Source organism: Sceloporus undulatus, chromosome 5 (assembly GCF_019175285.1).
Source record: "Sceloporus undulatus isolate JIND9_A2432 ecotype Alabama chromosome 5, SceUnd_v1.1, whole genome shotgun sequence".
Classification (NCBI taxonomy): Eukaryota; Metazoa; Chordata; class Lepidosauria; order Squamata; family Phrynosomatidae; genus Sceloporus; species Sceloporus undulatus.
Genome location: NC_056526.1, coordinates 139,455,679 through 139,478,871, shown reverse-complemented (window position 1 = coordinate 139,478,871; position 23,193 = coordinate 139,455,679). Strand labels below are relative to the sequence as shown.

The 23,193-nt window shown below is 39.7% G+C and overlaps 1 protein-coding gene across 2 annotated transcripts in view; it reads right to left on the bottom strand.

Moving 5' to 3' along the window:
• MARCHF1 (membrane associated ring-CH-type finger 1) overlaps nucleotides 1–23,193 on the bottom strand; it is a 163,030-nt gene that overhangs the window by 48,849 nt on the left and 90,988 nt on the right. Inside the window, exons 3-5 of one of the 2 annotated variants that reach the window (XM_042470179.1) lie at nucleotides 13,692–13,742; nucleotides 1,306–1,385; nucleotides 258–1,016 (exon numbers count right to left, since the gene is read on the bottom strand). In XM_042470179.1, the coding sequence (XP_042326113.1) occupies nucleotides 258–1,016; nucleotides 1,306–1,385; nucleotides 13,692–13,742 (890 nt within the window). The remainder of the gene's footprint in view (nucleotides 1–257; nucleotides 1,017–1,305; nucleotides 1,386–13,691; nucleotides 13,743–23,193) is intronic. The other variant, XM_042470178.1, reaches the window with a different exon arrangement.

Genomic DNA, 23,193 nt, shown 5'->3' with positions numbered 1-23,193 from the left:
CCTGTACTCCCATAGGGGAATATGCATCCTATCCCAGCTTTATTATGTTAAAATGGCTCAGTACTATGTCTCAGATACTTGTTCTGATTTCATGATTAAAGTCTGTATTAAATGAAAGCTACCTGCTGTTGTTTAGTTGCCAAGCATGATCTAGACTCTGAATAGCAGCATGAATCAAGGAGGCAGGGGGGAACCCAAACAACCTCCTCTATGTAATTCATGGCACTTAGCAATTCTTTTTGTACTAGGAGACAAACCTGCACACTTCGAAATCATCAGACAAGTCATCATAAAACACAGGAGGTTTCTGAACTGCGACGTTCACAGCAGGCCCTGTCCCAGCAGGTGCTCCATTTTCTGGAAGTGTCAAAATATCACTGCCAGAGCCTTTCTCTGAACCACTTTCCTCCTTGGTTGCTTTTCCTCGCCTAAGATAAGATGAAGGCTTTGGATCCTTGTGGCTGCACTTGCCCTGATATTTTCTACATTGTCTCAAAGAGCTCTTTGTATCCAGAGAGGACACAGATGATAATGAGGGGTTTGTTTCTTTACACCTTGAAGTCTTTCTCCTACGGTGATTTAGAGTTTGGCCTTTGGGGTCTGTCTTCTCTTCTGGCTTCTTTTCTGCATTTGTTCTCATTGTGACAAGTTCAATAGTATTCTTCACAGAATGCTCAACAGGCTGAGTGTTTGAAGTGCTTCGTCTTCTCATTCTTCTAGGCATGGTGGCTCTCTCTTTCTTTCTAATCAGGGCCCAGTGATTCTCATCTGATGATGTGGAATCAAATGATGCTTTGCGCAAGTCATTCCATCTTGGATTTGAAACTTTGAGGTGCAACTTGCCATCCTTCTCTTTCCTTTGCTGTTCTGCATGATCAGCATGTTCCTCAGCCTCCTTTCTTCTCCTAACCCTTCGTTTCACTTGTTTCTTAACAGGTTCTTTCCTAGCAGGATTCAGCACCATGACAGGTGATTTTTCAAACTTATCTTCTGATATGTCATGCAAGGTGGAAGATCTAAACAAAGCAGTAAGCAAAGATGGATGGGAAATGAGGGAAAAAAAGGAGAGAGAAAGAGAGAGAAATAAAGCAATAAAATAAATAAGAGGTATGGATTTTTTTAAAATGAAAGAACTATGATTAAAATAGGAAAAAAATGGAAGGGACATAAATACAATATCAAAAATGACAAACAAAAACTACTTCTGAGCTCAAATCCATGAAGGGGTTAGGAGTTAGACCTATACATTTTTAAATAAAGAAGACTATGCCTCAGCCAGATTAGGAACACTCATACAGCACATACCTACAAATGTCCTGAGTAGAAGGGCAGACCGATAACCGGGACTGGCTCCTGGGAGCTGTTCCTGTGGTAGGACTGCTTGCCTGTTGAAACAAGTTAGATAATTTGGAATCTTTATCCATAAAATAAAGCATAGATATTTTACTACTTTTCCACATGATTAAAACAAAAATTAGCTTGTGCAGCTTATTCACGATGCTTGCAGATATACACAATTTGTAATACAGGAAGCTACTGCAAAAACAAAACCCAATTGAGGAACTAAGTATGTTCCAAAGGCTATACCGCACGTCACACACATATTTTATTTTTTTGAGGAACAAACTTTCAGAGACTGAGGTTTCAGTTTGCAGTTGGGTTTAGTTGCATTGGTGTCCATGTGTGAGAGAAGGGGGGGGGGGGGGGGAGAGGAGAAAACAACAGCTGATAAAGATCAACAATGCTAAGGCTTCATATCAGAACAAACTGAAATGCATTGATACTGTGTTGTGTGTTAGATCTGGGGCAGAACTAGCATCACTTTTCAGTGTGGGAGGGCAGAAGCTATGTGAATAGTAAAGCTTATTTTTACATGTATCAATGTACCACCAAGGCAATCCAGAAACTGAATGAATGTGAAACTGATAAGCCTCAGACAGTCTTAAATTCACACTGAAGCTCTGCAACCTATTATGGGATCAGGCACCTGAAGCAAGACACTTCCACTGTGTGAGTCCTCTCACAAGTCTTCCAGAGCAATTTTCAGACTAACAAGCCGAGTGCAAAATGTGCTTTGACTGCAAAATAACTGATTTACTCCACTAGAAGCTTTCTGGAAATATAATTTTGAACAAAAGCAAACTACAGTAAGCTCTGTAGTTACCTGGGTGCTTATTTTATGCATAAAATTAATCAATCTCAAAACTCTGAAATTTAACTTTAACTTTAACTGGTAAAAACTTCGAGATTAATCAATGTGCTGATTTGGTATGTAACCCTAGGCCTTACAAACACCATCCAATGACATACATTGAGGAGAGTGCTCAATTTTTCAGCTTCTTATAATAATCAGATTATTTTAGGAGAAGCTAAATATTTTGAACTCTTTTTTTAAAAAAAAATCAAGTGAAATTTTGGCATCAGCTTTGGACACCAGTCATAATGTTTAAAACATATGAATTAAACCACAGTGAGTAAACCAGGGATGGGAAACTTGTAGTCGTCCAGCTGTTGTTGGGCTGCAACTCCAATTATTCCTTCCCACTGCCCATGACAGCTAGGGCAGCTAGAATCTGGATTACACTAGCATCCAAAGGGCTCCATAGTCCACCCCTGAACTGGATAGGTTGTTCTAGATGTTGCTAATATTGTTGTGTATGCAGTTGTTTCTGTATACAAATTCATGTTCACACCACAATGTTCACTTGATCTCCACGAATTGGCTTTATGTATCTTTTGATATGGGTAGAGATACACATTTACATATGAGGGTGCTGAATTGTGAGTACTGTGTGCTAGTAGAACCTTTTAAGGCTACAATCCTATAATTACCTACCTTGGAGTTAAGGCTTACTAAACTCAGTGGAACTTACATCCAAGCAGGCAAGCATAGGATTGCATTGATGTGTTTCCAGTTGATCCACAAATCCTCTGAGTAAATAGTACAGTAGAGTTCAATCAGAAATTGAACAGACCTGGAAAGTTTTGAGACTCTAACCTCTTCAAAAGTATGTAAGTGACTCATTTAAGTTTGATCACTGCCTTTTTGGTGTATTACATTTCTTTGATTTTGTGATTCTACAAAGAGATATAGAGATTCCACACTGTCAGCCAGATGTGTCATGTTGAAGCATGTGAAGAAGCAGGTAAAATGAGATGTTATTAATAAGCAAGAAACTATCATTTAATCCTCTTGAGAACTTTCTCCATATATGTTTAATTTCAATTAAAATGTTTCTGTAAGAAGAACCCGAGGATCAGAATAACAGGAGAAAAAGGAAAGCTGTAAATACTGGGAACAGCTGCTGGGTATATGACACAGATAACATTTCTTTCTTTTCTCAGCATCTGTGATCAGTTGCGGTAACTCATGTGGGAGTTAGACATGTCTATCCAGAAACGAACATGGACTTTTTTGTATGAGTAATAATTTTTATGCTCCTGCAGTTTGCCACTTGTTTTCTTGTTTTCATCTTAGAAAACAGGGCTATAAAAACAGCACACGCATTCTGCTTCTACTAGTTTTTTGGACTAGTAACTACTTTGTTAAAAGGAAAGGTAGGAAGAGGAATCACTTTCTTCACAATCTAAATAACCAAGATAGATATTAGGCAAATGCTTGGGGTTTGGGGAACTACGCAATTACTAGATACAAATCTTTGTAGATAATGAAATCCCTTCTATACTTTTATGACTCCTCTGCTAAATGACATGGATACATTAAAATTCAATACTGAGAATTTAGTTGAAGTCCCAGCCTTCTTTCATCTAAGTCCTGAGTGTGCAGCTTCTGAGCTGCAGGAGAAATTCATGCCTCTGGCCTTGCGGTGATCCATCATTGCAGCTGACTGGCATGCCAGGTGCTGGAAGTAGCCTTTGCCAGCCAGTGGAGCAATGTGCTTGGCTCCAGAGGGCTGAACCCTAGTGTCAGACCTAAGGGATACAGATTTAAATCAGGGTTGCCTCCAGGAACATGTAAAGCTGGGAGCACATTTATTTACCCTTCCATGTAATGTGCACAAAAGGCTGCTGGGAACTAATGGGGGAAAGAGTTGTATTTTCCTAGATAAGCCAACATTGCATTGTGCAAGCATGTACTTTGTCATTTTTGTAAGTCAAAGTCATTCTTGGCTAACAAGTATGTAGCTCCCCCCACCCCCCACCCTATGAAATGTTAAGCAACAATAATAAATAACATGAATAATCAAGGTCTAGTCAGGGAAGTGCTGTAAATGAAGGAAAATGGAAAGAACAGAGGTTTTGGAATGGATTACAGTGGTGCCTCGGGTTACGAAAGTAATTCGTTCAGCGGCCGCTTTCGTAACCCGAAAAGCCTTCGTAAGCCGAATTGCCATAGGCGCTAATGGGGAAAAGCCGCGTTTCGTGCGAAAAAGCCGAAAAAAGCACCAAAAATTTTCTTCGTAACCCGAAAAAACATTCGTAACCCGGAACAATGATTTCCAATGGGATTTTTTCGTATCCCGAAAATTTCGTAACCTGGGTATTTCGTATCCCGAGGTACCACTGTATTATAATGCAATTATATCACACAAAATGTATGGAAAATATGTACAGCAAATACAGCGCAAGTATGCAAACTCATTAGAAAACTGCACATTCCCACTGTCTTTCATTTAGTGTCCCACGATTCTTTGATTGGCTATATAAAAGGGTTCTATTTCATAGTGTAATGAACTTTAAATGGCACTTCCTTCAGTTGACACTTATTCAAAAAATACTTTATTTTATGAAGTGCCATTTCAATGAAAGGAAGTTACACCAGAAGCCAGCTGCAGAAAATTCATCAAAGGAGATGATATCAGTAGCATAACTGAAGGCATTAATACCTTTATGGGAGCAGGGCTTACCCTCAGGGACAGCAACCAATTCTTCAGGATTAATTTTGGCATTTTCCAAAGCTGTTAGAGATACTGTTTTCCTTCTTCTCACACTTAGAATTAACGCAGTGCTTTAAGACATTGGCCATCAATCATAGGTCACAACAACAGTGCTACCACCAAAAAGAGTGGACAACTGGCTCTTCAGATATTTTCATCCTATTCCCATAAGTCCTAACTGACATAGTCAATGAAGAGGAATTGTGTGAATTAAAGTCCAGCAACATCTGGAGATACACAGTGGCCCACTAGTACTTTTGAAATTAGATTGGTCTGTTGACACTATTAAAACAACGTAAAACATACATTTAACTTTTTATAAAGTAGTTAAAATACAATAATTTAGAACAATTTAGAATGAATACAGCACCTTCTTAAAATACAGTCATTCAAAATGTTCCACCCTAAAGGACCTTTTTTTGAAGATCTTAGAGTCCAGGTAGGCTCATGCAGGGAGATAATGTCTGCTTATACAACTATACATTCTGCTTTACAACTATCTGTATTATATCTGCAGTTATAATTTTTTAAAACAAATCTGCAGTACCTGTTTTCTAAATAAAACTCTGTTGAACATGCATAGCAGGTTTTTTTTAATCTTATGCCCTCAATTTTACCAGAACATCTTTTTAAACAAGTCAAGTGTTTATGCATATATGTATGCTCTGATATAGTTTGGTTAATCTATGGAACTGTGAACTACTGAAAACACTGCCAACTTGCTATGAAATACAGTGACTTTAATCTTAGGCCGATTAAAATAAATGAGTATAAGATCACATAACTAGATCAGCTTCAGCATCCGGGTGCTTTGCAGGAATTTCAAGCATGGAGACAAGCAAGAAGGAAATTCACAAAACAGTCTGCAGAACAGTCAATCCACAACAAATATGTACACCAGAGAGATGTTCATATTTCCTATTAGAGGAGAAAGTAGAAAGAAACTGAACAGTTACTTTTTGGGGGACTGCAGCTCCTCCATTGACTAAGGGGCTCAGCAGACTGCCCCTTTGGAGCAGCCTATAGCCACTCCTTTCCTTGCTGGATCATAGCTGTGGCAACTACATTCCATGGCCCTGATCTGACCTTTCCATGGTGGAAAGAACTCCTTTTTAGGCTGTGAAAAGGGATCCCTAGCTGTGATGGTTTTTCACCACTTCTTTGGCACAGCGCATGTAAACGCTGTGCCGAAGAGGCAGCATGAAGCCACCCACTTTCTGGTCAGGCAGCCAGCATGGGGTGAAGTTGGGGCAGCTGATGTGCGGTCACAACACCCACACTCTGCTACAAGGCTGTTGAGGCTGTCAGAGTAACCTAGGTATATCTTATATGTAACAATTTTATATGTGAGTGACTGCCCTTTCTCATTACTTAGAGATGGAGAGACAACAGCAAGGGAAAGGCTACAAGGCCAGCACTCCATGGTGCTTGTTTCCCAAGTGGTGGTGAAGACACTTTGAAGAAAGTCACTCTGGAAGTGATGGCTTACATAATCACCTTTGCCATAGAAGAGGTCTAAGTCATCGTACCCTGAATGAGGGACTCTCCCCAAAGCCAGGGATTCAGGAGAAAGGGGGCACAGAGCCAAGAGTCTTCTCTTGTCACTACCACCAATGTTTCATTTCTTGACACCAGTACACCTGCCCCTTCTTCTAGCCACTGTGGCTTCTTTTGTTTCCATTGACATAGATTTGCCACTTCAGGACAACAGAATTTCAGTCTGGGAAATGAAATCAAGGAGGGAAAAATAATCTGGACAAGAATAGCAGGTCTCTTAAATAAGAGTATCCAGCATTTTTTAAAAATACAATATTTACTACACACACACACACACACGCACGCATGCACACACACATGTAGATGGGTATTTGTTTCAGGCTAAGCGTTAACTTCCTTTTTAGAGTTAACATTTAAGTTACTGTTACAGAGGCCTGTTACAGACAGCCAAAATAAAGCTGCTTCGAGTCACAGTGGAGGTATGGTGTTTCAGCGTCCTAAGAGTCCAGACACCACACCAAAACCACGCTCAGCGTGGAGTGGTGGCTTTGGTGTGGTGCTGGACTCTTAGGAACGACATGCATCATGGAAACACCATACCTCCACTGTGACTCGAAGCAGCTTTATTTTGGCTGTCTGTAACAGGCCAGAGTTTCTTGACCCACTATCCTTTGTCTTTATAGTCTAGAAAAGTCCATTTTGTACAAGTTGTGCTTGCAGACATGACTAACATTGCACATAGAAAGCTCCACATTAAAATAAATTTACTTGTTCTTGTTTGCTACACACTAAATTTTAAATATGAGCAACAAAGAGCATAATAGCTAATTCTCTCTTTATTTATTATTTACTCATTTGCCCCCATATTTTCCTATGCAGGACCTAATGTGGCTTACAACACAGATTAAAACAAAATGCAAATAAAAATGAGTCAGAATATTAAAGAACAATTTAAAAACAACTACATAACATATGGAAACAGCTATTTTTAAATAAAGTGTAAAATATCTATCAGCCGTGAATGGAGCTGGTACCAGTAACTACATTTCATTCATTTACTAAAGTTTTAAAGGCAAATATGAGCTCCTACATTATCAATCCAAGCAACCATTAGTTTAAAAAAAATAAAGTAGTAGTAGTAGTAGTAGCAGTAATACAGTTTTATGAACCTCTCTTTGCATGTGTTTAACCTTCTCAGGAAAGAGGAAACACTTGGATTACATTTAATATGAAAAATAACTATATGTCATTAGCATTTCATGCAAGAAGCATTTCACTGCAAAATGGTTCTTATACATTTGTCAACATATCCACAGAGGACTTTATTGCAAAAGAGAAATTATTTCCACTGGATAGCCATATTGGAGAAGAAGGGGAAATCTACTGGTTCCTTCTCAAATCGTAATTGATCTTAAATTATTCACACATTTTAGACAGCACTAAACATTTAGGGGGAAAAAACAGAGCAGGAAAGAAAGCATGCTTCTTGAAAAATGGCTGTATTTGCTATTAATTGCTGAAGGAGAATGAATATTAAAATATCAAAAAGTCTATAAAATGTTAATGAGAAGTTCTATACAGAAAAGGTGCCCTTTCATGAAGAGATTCTCTGTTTCTGCCAAGGAAAGACAGACATGACATTTTTCTTTCAGCTATTTCTTAAAAATAAAAAAAAAAGGATAGAAATCCAAGAAAACTGAAAGACAGACAGGGGCTAGCCGTTCCTCTCCACACACATTCACGTGTGCAGAGATGTGGTTGTGGAGGAGAGATATCTGTATTTTTAATGCACATGCAAAACTGCAGGATTTCCATTTGAGAAATAAAATGCCTTAGAGAGAATGAAAGAGCTGTGATCTTTCACTCTTCCCATGGCTACTAAAGATGGAGGGGTGGGGGAGAAATCCATGTATTTTAGTAATGAAAAGCAATCCACATGAAAAAAAGGAGAACAATTGGACATTTTCCCCATATTGTTTCATTTGGGCTGCAGACTCACAAATAGACAGTGCAAGATTTGGATTTTTTGTGTGAACTTGCCAATGGTACATAACTGAAAAAGCAGTATAAAATTGTTTGAGCTGTGCTTTTGTATAAAAATTTATATACAAATGAATGTCTAGAAGAGCAGGGAAGCTGGTATATGTGCATATATGTGCGTGTGGCAAATTTATACTTACTTGTCTATGATGACAGGTTTACTCTAGAATGCTGCTACTTTTACAAACACCTAGCAACTGTTGTGCCTCTAGGTGAAACAAGTTACTGTAATGATGCCTTTTGATGTAGTGTTCACAACCTCGTATCTTGCTCAGCAGCTTGGTGAGGGATGTTTTGTGACACCAATTGGAGCTATTCCTTCTTTCTTTTCTTCATTTGGGCTCAGAAAATCAGTTTCTTTATTTATTCAGTTATTTTTCTCCTCCTGTAATCTTCAGTCTTGCAATGATTATTCTTACACATCATATTAATCTCTTTCCTTAATCTTCTGTGTCCTTGGTACCAAGTATATCTAATCAAACAGACATAATATCTACATATGCAATGTACTTTTGAAATCCTGACCTATATGGCTGCAGTTTATCAAAAATTTGTAAAATGAACAAAGATGCAACATAAAAACAAAGGCATTAACCAGGAGAAAAGGTTTGTGTGGGATTGTGTGCACACTTGAAAATACACACACACACTCTTTCTCTCAACTAAAATTTTTCTGTTAACTTCAGCAAAATGTGACTCGACCCCAGTAAAACCCATATGTTGTCCTGGAACTCAAACCCAGTGGATACTAAGGGCCCACTGTGTAAAAATGATCCAGAATGAGTATCATATTTGCATATTCTTCATCCTGTACTGATCATGTTGAAGTGTTCAGGAGACTTCTCTTTTATTTTATTTTACTTTAGATTAACTTCAACTCATCTATCCAAACCCAGACTAACAGACATTAATCTTAACTAGGGTATATTGAAACAAGTCAATGTCAGTTTCAGTTATTGTTTCAACTGCTTACTGAATTCAGATGATACATTACACTGCAGTTATTATACTTCACTTAGGGATTGTCCACACAGGCTCAAAGAAACAGCCCTGTCCTGTTTCAAAGCATACTGTACCCATTGCCAAAACAGGAGCTATGCTCTAGGGCTTAACTCTGGACAAATGAAATGAAACAAAACATCCCAATTTGTTTAGTTTCCATTGGGAAAGAGTGAACTATTGCACAGATGTGTAGACTGCACAGTGGTGCAGAAGCAATCAGGAGCAAGTACCCAGGGATGGGCAAGCCGCTAGTACCACTATTGGCCATAATATTTTTTGTCACCCACCCACAAATTGATCATAGAAGTTCATGAGTGCTCCATTGTTCACCCCATGGAGCAAAATGACAACAAACATGTCAGGTTACCAATAATACAATGGATTTAACAACAACAACAACAACAACAAAAAAAAAACAAACTAGCCGGTCCAACAGGAGGGCATGGGGGATGAGGAGAAAGGGAGCACTACACGCTGAGGCAGTGTATTTCATTGTCAAACAGCTCTTACCATCAATAAATTCTTCCTAACATTTAGATAGAATCTCTTTTCCTGTTGCTGGAATCCATTACTCCATGTCCCATAATTGGACTCAGTATGCCAGGTGAAATCTGACCAAAGCAGAATAGAGAGGTACTATGCCCTTCTTTGGAGGTCTTGAAACAGAAGTTGGATGGGGATCTTACAGGAGTGCTTTAGCTCAGTTGTCTTTTGACAGAGAGGCAGGATAAAAATAAAGCTTTTATTATTTTTACTGTGTATTCCTGCATAGCTGGGGGCTGGAGCTAATAGCCCTTGCGGTTCCTCCCACCTCTAAGATTCTGATTCCATTTCTTCACAGAAATATTATTTTCTGCATAGAAATTACTGTTTCCCGCACATATACTATTGGTGGTTTTTTTTTGGGGGGGGGGGGGGGGAACAACCATGTCCAAATTATTGGAGAGTAAGGGGTTGTACAGACTGGCATAAAGAGCCAGTGTGGGGGCAGAGTGGAGGCCGCACGCTGGCAGTGTCACACCGCATCTTCAGCACAGCGTTAACACATGCTGTGCCGAAGAAGTGGAGAAAAGCGGCCACCACGACTAGGGAGCTACAGTGGAAAAAGGGGCCACTTTTTGCAAATTCTTTTTGTGCCATGAAAAGGCCAGATTGGGGCCACTGCGTGCGGTTGCCATGGCCCCAATCCAGTGCTTCCTGGAGCAGCCCGGAGCCACCCCTTAGGGGCCACCTGTCAAGCCCCTAAGTCTTTTAATCAGATTTCCCAGCACTCAAAAATACATTTTCAACCATGTTTAGAATATTTTTGGATATTTTTTTCATCCCTAGTAGGAATTCTGGCATAGCACTGGACTCCACAAGCCTGAGAAAAGCGAAAGCCAATACACAGTCTAGCAACCATTTGAATTAAGCCAAGAACTAAGAATTAAGAACTAAGGCCATCATTTAAATTCTAATTATGATGCATTTTTTTCTTTTATTAAAAGTGATTTGCTGTTCCATCCCTTCTTTCATCTTGGTATTTCATCAGTATTTCACAAGCTTTAATTGCACCTCACAAAACTTCTAACAAAACCATAAAAATATGTGTATCTTCTACTGTAAAGAAGTAAAGCTTATGGAGGTGAATTAGAGGTAGATCTCAAGTTTTTGTCTTGTACATTTGGCTGGGTTTTTTTTGTTTGTTTTTTTTTTGCTCACACTAACATTAATGCTAATACCAAAATCCTAAATCTTACTGTGGCAGTAAACCCGTGCCCAAGATAAAATATAGTGTTATTCAAAATACTATACTCTTAATTCCAGAGAGATAGTTGTTATTTATTTGTTTTAAAATAAAAAAGAGTCCTATGATGTCATGATGCCTAATACACTGTGGCATATACTTTTATGGATTAGAAAATTGAGTATGTCAGACAAAAACTGGCAGATGGTTTTATTAACATGCATATTGTGTCTTAATAGCTAAAGGACAAAATGCAAGAGATAGAAGGAGACACATTTTTGTACAAATGTCCAAAATTGACAAAGTAAAAACAGAGACCCCTTACCAGCAGCAGTCACTGAAAATAATACCACTTTTCTTGCTATGCTAATTTAACACTCAAGAGAGAAAATTATTTTATGTAGTAGGAAACAAATCTCCCTTATAAATCATATGAAAGTGTGGGAGTCAGCCCATCACTATTGACAGGTTATGGTTTATATTTACCTGCATATCTTACAAAGGTGAGAACTGTATTTTCAGTGAAAAGGCAGATTACAGATTATTTTAAATGAACCTAGCATGTTGCATCGCCCACAGCAATGACTTTTTACTCACATAGGGCAAAATATGTCAATCTCTACACAAGAGAATAAACAGACAAACAAATATGTCATTAAACAAACTAGCAGTGCTCAAAAACTAGCATGCAAACTTTGTGTGTCTGTCTTCTATGGCGTAAAAGTTAGCATATGAAAAACAAGAAAACCTCACATGGATGCTTCTATGTGAAATTCATGAACTAGAATACTGTACATCCGAAAACTGGATTATATTGGACATAATTATCATTAAGATTTCTTTCCTATTTCCTAGAGTAGTTCCTAGAGTAGTTGCTGTCTCATATGTTGAATCAAGACAGCAAGAAAATGAGTACAGTAGACTTTTGATATCTGTGGGCTTGCCATCCATGGATTTAAGCATCTAAGGATGGCAAGTCCCATTACTTTCAATGGGGGCACATGTACGTGGCCGTGTTAGTGGCCACACACATTTTGTGCTTGTCACTGATGACAATGGGCCTCAAGGTCTTGCTTTTTTTATCTGTGGGTGGGGGCTGTCCAGAACAGAGCCCCCCCCCCCCGGCAAATATAAAGGGCAGAATGTATTATTACACTGATTTATGGCATGAACAGATCACTTTTCATTTCCTTTATACTTTTGAGCTCTGCAGAGAAAAGTAATACTGCCCTAAACTTTGTATGTCCTGTAGGCATAATTATTTACAAACCTCTCAGAAAGACGAAGGCTTTCATGGCCGGCATCCATAGTTTTATGTGGGTTTTTCAGGCTATGTGGCCATGTTCTAGAAGAGTTTCTTCCTGATGCTTTGCCAGCATCGGTGGCTGGCATCTTCAGAGAATGCTTGCCTAGAAAGGAGTTGGGTATATATATTGTGTGACCTGGAAAGGCAGGAGTGATTTGCACGTGATTTGCACGTGTATTGTTCTGTTGCTAATGGCAGGCCTCAGGGTAAGAGAGTCTGCAAAAGATGATTAGTGCTTTGCCCCCAGGTTGGCATGACACTGTGCGTCACACCACACAGCGTGCGGTGTCACAGTGCTCCTCTGGCGCTGCATTGTCATGATGCAGTGCTGAAGGAGTGCTATAAAGCTGCGGTGCGGCGGCTATCATGCCCTTTGCTGGGCACAAAAAGAAGCTGCTTTTTGCAGCTCCTTTTTGTTTTCTGCAAAGGCCAGATTGGGGCCGTGGAATGCAGTTGCTGCGGCCCTGATATGGCCGTAAAAGGGGTGGCTGCAGGCTGTTCCTTCAGGGTGGTCTGCACAACTCCTTAGAGAGATAAAGAAAGTCAGAGACTTCAAGTTGCCACATGACTTTTTTGTCATTTTACATTGTTAAAATGGTAGTCAGTGAACCTACAGGGGAACTGTATGCTTTCTGTAACCAGCTCCAGTCAGTAGTATGGCCACAGCTTTTTGGATCTGCTAAAGTTTCCAGTGTCCAAAGGCAGCCCCACATATAGTGTGCTACAGTAATCTAAACAGGATGTAAACAAGGTATGTGTCCTCATAGCCAGATCTGACATCTCAAGAAATGAATAGAGGTAACCAGATACCACAAAGGGTGAATTCTATTCCCTGACCTAAATTTTGACTGACTAGGAGGACCTTTGTCTTGCCTGAATTAAGGTTTAATATGTTTTTTCTCATCCAGTTCATTACATAAGCTGTCAAACATGGCATTTCAAGAGTAAATACTTATTAAATATGACATCATAAGTAGACATAAACCTAGTTGAATGTGCACACTATCTGAGACTAAGCTGCCCAATCAATATAGGAAAGAAAAATATTGATACTTTCATCAGTACATGGCAATTACTGTAAAGGCCATATACACAAGTAACTTTGCCCTTCAGATATTTAAGCACATCCCATCATTTTCAGTGGGAATCACTCCAAAGGAAATGTGTTTTAAATCACATTCCAAATATTCTGTCTGTCAAGCAGACCTTCCTGAGAACTTACCTTTGAAATGTTACTTGATCGACTTGTAGAGCGGCCTGGAGACTTCTCATTCTGTAAAGAGAAGTATATCGATTGCTTAGATGATGGTATACACATACATACATACATACATACATACACAATTAACAAGCATTATTTTGCATTACTTCCCAGTTGCAGAGATCATATTAATGAAGAATTACTAGTTAGAATCTAAACAAAAAAGGACTTTAAATATGCTCAGGAACGTTTATGCATCCAGAACAGTTTTTATTTTTGTGTTCAGCTTCTTGACATTGTACCACAAACTGCTTTTGAATATCCTTGCGTGTTTAAAAGTGGCTTTACATGATACGGATAATAGAAAAAATAGTTAGAAACCCATTGGCCATGTGGATTAGAGATGTGATAGCTATTGCATGATGATGACACCATCCTCTAGGACAGGGGTTGGCAACCTCCGGCCCATGGGCCGGATGCAGCCCGCGGAGGCCTGGCGACTGGCCCCTGCTGCCGTCTCTGGGGCCCTCCAGGAGGGCTCCGAGGGCGGCAGGGGGCCTCTGGGAGGCCCAGTGCCGTTGCTGGGGCCCTCCATGAGGCCCTCCAGCGCTGGCAGCCTCCCCCCCAGCTTTTTTGCAGGTCTCTGACGGGGCCTGGGGCCCCATCAGGGGCCAGCAAAGATGGGGAGGCCTGGCCCCCAGAGGGTGGAAGCTCCGCCCCCGGCATGCGGCCCCGCCCCTGGAGGGTGGAAGCTCCACTCCCCGGCACACGGCCCTGCCCCGGAGGGTAGAAGCTCCACCCCTGGCATGTGGCCCCGCCTCGGAGGGTTGAAGCTCCACCCCCGGCTTCGGCCCCCCCAGTCGCCTGAGGGACAGCAACCCAGCCCCCGGCTCAAAAAGGTTGCCTACCCCTGCTCTAGGACATCAGGAGGACACCCAATGCATAATGATAACACCATTTTCCAGGACCTCCAAAAGACACCCAGCATATGATATCATCATTCTGTAAAACTTCCAGTGCACAGTGATGACATCAACCTCCAAAATTTCCAGAGGACAATCCTTGAAGGACAACATGGGCACGTCAGGGCAGAGAGGCAGGACACAGTCAAGATTGTTTCTGTCAGTGCATCCTCCAGGTTGCCCATCATCATGCACCAGAAAATAGTCACAGATTATTCTCATATGCTCTCCCATCCTCTCCCCAGTCACTATATGGTTGTGTTACAGGAAGACTGAAAAAGGTGAATTTCATGGTCCTCTAGTTTATTTGAATACTTGAGTAAAACAAAAAGTGGGGCTTGCAGGAGGATTTTTCTCACTGGAGTTTCTTGATATATGAAGAAGCCTCTTTTTCATTCTCTGCACAAATCTCTGAATATTCTTTGTATTGTAATGTGGATTTAGTAATGCATATTTCTTTTTGTGGAAATATCCAAAAGATCCTGATATTATCCAAATGTCTGTGTGTGTGTGTGTGTGTGTGTGTGTGTGTGTGTGTACATGTGCGGATAATTTATATCCCATCCTTTCCCCAAAACTTAGACTCAGGGAAGTTCACAGCATCAAAAAACAGTACAATTAAAAGCATACAAAAATGATGCATTAAAATAGAATTACATTATTACAATATTAAAATATATTACATGTTAGAATAAAATATGGTTAAAAATAAAAATGTTAAAAATACTTTGAAACAATACAACACCCCAGCCTATTCTTTAAAAACTTTCTGTTTTAAATGCCTGTCTAAACAGGCAAGTCTTAGCCTGCCGGTGGAAGGCCAGGAAGGGGCCTTCCACTGGCAGAGTTTCACAGTCTAGGGCAATCATGGAAAAAGCCTTCTCTCGTGCCCCACCAACTGTGCTTGTGATGGTGGTGGGATGGAAAGAAGGGCCTTCCTGAGGATCGCAGAGCCCAGGCAGATTCATACAGGGATCTGAGCCATATAGGGCTTTATAGGTCATAACCAGCATTTTGAATTGTGCCCATAAACAAACTGGCAGTCAATTGAGTTGTTTCAACAGGAGCATTGTGTGGTCTCTGTAACTTGTCCCAGTTAACAATCTGGCTGAAGCTCTTTAGAGCAATTGCAGTTTCCAAAGGCAGCCCCAAGCAGAGTGTATTACAGTAGTCCAAATGACATGTAACCAAGGCATGTACAACCAAGGCCAGGTCCAGCATCTCATGGAACAGGTGCATTTGGCACATAAGTTTTAAATGTGCAAAATCAATCTTGATCATTGCAGAGACCTGGCCATCCAGGTTAAAAGCTGAGCCCAAGAAAACTCCCAAACTGCAACCCTGCATTTTCAAAGGGAATGTCACCCCATCTAACACACGCTTGATTCCTATTCCCTGATCTGCCTTCTGACTCTGTCTTGCCTGGATTAAGTTTCAATTTGTTTGCCCTCATCTAGTCCATTACTGATGACAGACACTGGTTTAGGACCAGGACAGCTTCCTTGGACTGGGGTGCGAAGGAGTAATACAGCTGTGTGTCATTCGCATATTGATGGCACCACACCCCAAAACTCTGGATGACCCCTCCCAGCAGTTTCATGTATATGTTAAAGAGCATAGGGGACAACACAGAACCCTGAGGGACCCCACGGGTCAATGGCCAGGGGGTTGAGCAGGAGTCCCCCAGAACTACCTTCTGAGTTCACCCCTCCATGAAGGAACAGAGCCACTTTAAACTGTACCTCCAAGTCCCATACCAGCAAGGTGACCCAGAAGCATATCATGGTCAATGGTATAGAAAGCCACTGTGAGGTCCAGCAGAACTAACAGGGGCACACTCCCCCATCCAATTCCCGGCGTAGGTCATTCACCAAGGTGACCAAAGCTGCCTCTTTCCCATAGTGAGGCCTGAAACCAGATTGAAATGGATCTAGATAATTTGTTTCATTTAGAAACCTCTGGAGTTGGGAAGCAACCAAATGGCTGCGGGAACGATGCCAGGGAGAAAGGGGCCGGGTGGCCCCTTTCTTCCATGCCTCTGGCTCCTGGGGTGTCCAGGGGCATGAAGTCCCAAGGACACCCCTTTTCCACGCCACAGAGAAACGGCAGTCTGTACCGCGCCAAAGATTCTTTTAATTGGAGATGCCACAAATTGAAACTGCAACCTAGGCTGTCACTGAACAATGGCACCCAACTATCTTGCTACACCAGAAGAAGGTCCAAAGTTGTCTGCAATGTTGGTGCAAATAGTCATCTGTGCTGGCTGGTTATTACAACACACTTGAAGCTGAAACATACACACATATTCTTGGAAATACAACCTATTGAATTTAATAACGCTCACTTCTAAGATGACATATAGACTCATATGGTTAATCACCAATTTAGTGGTACAGAAAACAATAACACAATATTCCAAGAACTGAATAAGATTATGATGATTCTAACTGCAATTATCTCTTCAGACTGAATCTAGTCCATGTTTCTCAAACAGCTCTTTTGAAGTCCACCTATAGAATTATGCTTTAATCTGCCAAAAAATTAAACCAGCAGATCATGATCTAGTGCATTTTTTATTTTAACTACTAATTAAATGTAAATGAGGTAGATGAATCAATAGAATACAGTCCATTATGTTAAAAACAGTAATGCTTTGCATTCAATAAATAGGTCTATTTCCTTGTTTAAAAAACACAGTTGTTATTTCTTCATTAAACTAGCACGCATGGTTATGAACTGCTTCAAAACAGATTACAGCTACTTAAAATTAAAATTAAAATATGCGTTACAACACCAGTCAATTCCTTTCCATAATACTAGAAAACTCCACAAGAAATGCTTGTTTCATTGAATACAGCCTGAACACACACACTCTCTCTCTCTCTCTCTCTCTCTCGTTCTCTAAATGGATGGATTGCCCATGTCACAGTTTTGCACAGATCAGTAAGAGAAACACTACACTAATGAAATGATCCTTTTCCAAGTGGCATGCTGTTTGGGTAGTTCACATCACATCACAAAATAATAAAGAAAACCAGACAATGAAGGCTAAAGAAGATATTACTTTAAAGATGTAGGTAGGAGCTACATATCTTTTTTTATTCTAGGTTAAGTTTCAGAATCTTGACTCTGATCAGGATACAAGATTGGGCAGTGGGGAGAGTGGCCCCCTCCGTTATGGTCCTGATATGAATTGGGTCCATTGCACCTACAATTTATATATTGAAAAACAATTATTTTCCTTCCTTCCTTCTCTTTCTTTCTTTCTTTCTTTCTAGTCATTTATGGGATTTATATCTCACCTTTCTCCCAAAATGGGTTGCAATATAGCTTAAAACAATTTAAAAGATAAAACTAAAACATTAATTGCAAAACATCATAGTTTATCACACAGGCCCCTGGAACAGTCCTGTCGCATTACAAAAGGCGGTGTGATGGGAACAGGAGGCAGCATAGGATGCAGTTTACCACACAGGAAAACACTGCCACTGCCGGAAGTTCTCATTACATTCCGGATGCGTCCCAGAGGGGGGCGATTTTTAGGAACGCTTCTAAACAGTTCCTGGAAATTGTCTCCTGGGGAACACATCTGGAACGCAATGAGAACTTCCAACGACGACGTTCTCCTGTCCAGTAAACTGCATTCTATGCCACCTCCCGTTCCCATCAAGCCCCCTTTTGTAATGTGGCAGGCCTGTTCCAGGGAGGAGGTCCGTCAAATGACTAGCTTAGACAGCTTTTAAAAAGCTGTCAGGACAGATCTCTTCCGGCAGCGCCTTCCTGAATAGAAGCACTCAGCCAAAAATGAATTCCCTTTCCATCATGTATTGTGTATCACTCAGCTTATTCCTGAAATAGGAATTGCATTTAACTGTGTTGTGAGTCAGTCCCACCTTACAAAACAGTTCTTAGCTACTAGTATTGCATGCCATCTCTGCTATTGTGTGGAAATGCTCCAAGAAACTGGGCTCAATCAACTGTATATTTGTCTACATGAATAGAGTGGAGTCATATGTAACTGTTGTGATGGTAAACCATATGTTGAGTAAATAGCTAGCATATGGGAATAGATCAAGAAAGACATGAAAATTATATTGTGACACTGCATGGCTTTATTTCTAAATAGTCAAAGAACTTAACATGTAAAGGGATAATTTAGATATCATGATAAACCCTGAGAGGAGGCACTCCTTTCCCTTTCTGAATGACACAGAAGAGGTGTTCAGAACTTTGCATCAATTTTAGATTAACCATGGTCTGTTATGATATCCAACCCTCTCAACTTAATCTTAGCTATAGGTACTGGAAACGAGCCAAATTCAAAGTATAGTACAGTTTTTAATGCTAATAAGTTTTGGCCAAAGATAATTAAGATTTACAATTTCTTTGTTGGGTGATACACGAAACTGTGGTTATTCTGAATGAAAGGAAAAACTTCCAACCAACTCGTGATCATGGCAGAGGGCTATATGTCTGGGGGAACCTGTGGGGAGACCATGTGCTTTCCCACAGTTTACCATTACATCTGAACACAGATATCATATACACCTTGGGAAAGTTACTTTTTCTACTAAAACTCCCAGAATCCCCAGCTACCAGATAGACAGAAAATTCTGAGTGTTCCAAAAATATCACTTTCCAAAGTATGCTGTCATGTTTGATATACAGCCCTATCTGTGCAGGTGCTAAAAAGCACAGATGATCACACCCCATATAAATAATAATAATAATAATAATAATAATAATAATAATAAATATTATATCCCGTCTCTTCCGATTGAGGATCGAGGCGGGTAACAACAAAGAAAACACAATATACAACAATAAAAACAAAAAGCCCCACAAAACCCCAACCCAACCATCCCTCCCAATTATAAAATTAAACAATAAAAAAATGTTTAAAAAGTACATAACAATACATCAAAGTTAAAATCAAATCACAAATAAGAAAAATAATAAAAGTGGGATTCAATTGGTTCTGGACATTATCAATCAGGGAAGGCCTGCCGGAAGAGAAAAGTTTTTGTCGCCTTTTTAAAGCCTCGAGTGAGGATAATTGGCGAATCTCTTCTGGCAGGTCATTCCAAGTTTTTGGAGCGGTGACAGAGAAAGACCTCCGGGAGGTCACCGCCAATCTGGTCTTTCTAGATTGTAAAAGGTTTTTCTCGGAGGAAAATGGTGATGACATGACCACCACATTTCAGCATGGGTTCTTCACATATCTGCCAATGAATAATATAGCACACAGTGATGCAAGGGTGGTCAAATTTGTGGACTGGAAGCCCGCCAATAGGGAGGGCCCACTGTACTTAGAAAAGCCATACGAAGTAAGCCAGTGTCGAATTTGTGAGAACTACTGTTATTTGAAAGAACAAAAGCAAAAATAAAATAGACCCCCCCCCAAGAGCGCATAATACATGCACACATCTTGAGGAAAAGGCATGATCTGATCATAAGGACATAAGGCAAGTTATTACAATACATTTCCATCTTGCTTAATATCTGTGCAAAATAAAGATTATATTTATCTTACATAGCAAATGTATACTTATCTTTAAATATTTACATATTTACATATGTTCAGATATTAATCTTGAATGTCAAATATATTTTTTCTATTACTATTAGTACTATTTCTGTTTCTACTTATATCAGTAATAGAAATTTCTATTACTCTGTTCTTTAATTTATCTGTGGCATCCTACACCATTAATGAATGCATCAAAATCACAAAAGGTCTAAATTTATTTGGGTTGTATCTCTGTATGTCACGGTCACTCTCTGCTGCTTCCCTGCTAATGTCTAAATTACCAGGCAATTATAAATGATCTGCAAGACTGCACCAATTTACATTTATTTTGCTAGCTAACAGAGCTTGAACATTTGGATGCTGTTCATTCATATAACATGTGTAAAATTGTAATGTATATTTTTGATATTTTCCTCCCAGCCTGGTAGGGGGGCAAACACAAAAACAAATATTTTGCTTTACACCATGCTGCAAATAATAGTTGACTATCAGCTTAAACATTTTTGTAATAAAAATCTTTTCATCATGCTGCTCTGTACAATAGAAAAGCCATACACTGGAGCCCTCGTACTTTCTGGAATGTGATAAAATGTAATTACGATCTGTTTTAAAAAAAAAGAAAAAAGAAAAAGAAGACTATGGCCTGTTACAGACAGCCAAAATAAAGCTGCTTCGAGTCACAGTGGAGGTATGGTGTTTCACTGATGCATGCGTCCTAAGAGTCCAGAAGCCACACCAAAGCCACACTCCAGTCTTTAGGGCTGGAGCGTGGCTTTGGTGCGACTTCTGGACTCTTAGGACGCATGCATCATTGAAACACCATACCTCCACTGTGACTCGAAGCAGCTTTATTTTGGCTGTCTGTAACAGGCCTTAGTTGTTTTGTTCATGGTGTATTTTGCTCAGCACATATCCAAGCACCTACGTATATGCTAAGCCCCATTTGGAGAATAAAAAAGTCCCCACTCCTTGATTACAGAGAATTTTAACAGAATGATATCTATCTCCACAATCACCATCTTTACCCTTCAGCCTTTTTTCCACTCACAATAAATTTGTACCAAATAAAATAAAATAAAAATCCCCACAGACTTATTTCATAGACATCCTGATTAAAATACATTTCACTGAAGACTACACAATATGACCTATACAGAAGAAAAGAAGGCACCCCCCCCCCCATTCTCTTTATTTCTTATTCAAAACTACACTCAGTTTTCTTCTCTCACTGGAACAGCCATTTATCCACTTTCAACAAAATATCAATGTTTAGACTCTTCAATCTAGAAAACAAATTAAATTATTTTGGGGAAACAGGATAACTTAAAGTAAAATGCATCATCTCATGTTAATTGGCAGATAGCAGTCAATTATCCTAGATAAAAGACTGAGCAAGTATCTGACTAACAGCCAAAAGGATTTCAAAAGAAAATAAACATAGTTAAAGACAAAATGTGGAGGCCCTTTATTTAGTAGAACTGGAAAACAAAACTGCTTCATTATTTTATTTTCAATACTTCAGGTGACAATCTCCATCACAGATTAACCATACCATACAACCAATTTGCTTTGGAGAAGAAGTGAGGTCATGATGCATTTCACAGATTCACAATATTCAGAAACTGCAAACTGGACAGCATACAACTTTTAAAAGCTTCTGTTATAAATAAGAGATCTGAAAATAAATGGTTGCTACTTCTCTGTCTTTTGTGTTGGCATAGTATAACATTTAAAATATGTGTATGTGTAAGATACCACCTCTGAATATTCCCTGCTTAATAAAACTCTATTAAATTCATGGGGTCACTATAAGTCAACAGGCGACTTGAAGGCACACACATGCATAAGATTTCTATGTAAGCTGCTTCGTCACAGTTTTACTTATCACTTTGATTCATTGAGTAAAGGACACAATAAAAAATACAGTGGGCCCTCCATATTCACTGGGGGTTAGGGGTTCGGGACCACCATGAAAGTGGGAAAACAGCATATAAAAACACAATATTTTTTAACCTGAGAGAACACCTCTCTAGGAATCTCTAAGTCCTCCAGCACACATTTATAGTCTCAACATCTGCCAGTAACTGACCATAGAATAGGGTTGGAGGACCTACAAATGCCAAATGTTTTTTCTAGGAATCTCTAGGCCCTCCAGTGTGATTTCTAGAGACAACATAATGAAAGCCACAAAAGTCAAAGCTGAAAATGTGGATGGCCAATGGTAATGTTTATTTTACTATTTATTTTTCTTTCATAACTGCTTCAAAAGCTGAAGAAATTTCAAAGGCATATTCCAGGGATACTAACTGCAAAGTCACTATTAAATTAATGAAGAAATACATGTTTGCCTTGATTAGACAACCATCTGGATGCGTGGAAGAGTAAAAAATGGGGACAGTGCATGCAAGCTATGCCTCCAAATGCCTGACCAGGTCTCCCATCATGGGAACAATGAAACCACATTCAGTTGAGTTACAAAGCACTCTTCACTACTTCATGCTCATCACACAAAGACCTATAAGCGATGCTGCATGGGTTTAATTTGGAATGTGCTTTACATGTGTCCATGTTCCTACCACCCATTTAGCCCCCAATGCATTCAAGCAAAGTTCCTGAACATGACTTATTATTCTTGTGACTGTAGCTTTATCCACTTTGTTTTCAGCTTCCTTGATACATACTCTGGTCCAAATAGTATATGCATAATCAATTAAAGAGGTTGTTTCAGTTGCTCAGCACTATTTTTGTTTTTCTCTACAAACCTTGATAGAAAGTTGTCTGTTTTCTTCAGTCCAGTAATAGGAGGTGTGTCTGTGGCCCTGAGAAAGACTACCAGATCCAATTGAAAACTCAAACCCATGTTCAGATATTCATTCAGGGGCATAAATATCTGGCATCTTCTAGATGATTTGCACTTGCATAACTGAGATTATGCAAGTATAAGTACTTTCTGTGATGTTACACAAGGGATATTCTCTTCATGCAACAGTTTCTACCAGGCTGCATAACAGTAGCTGGATAGCAGCCAGGT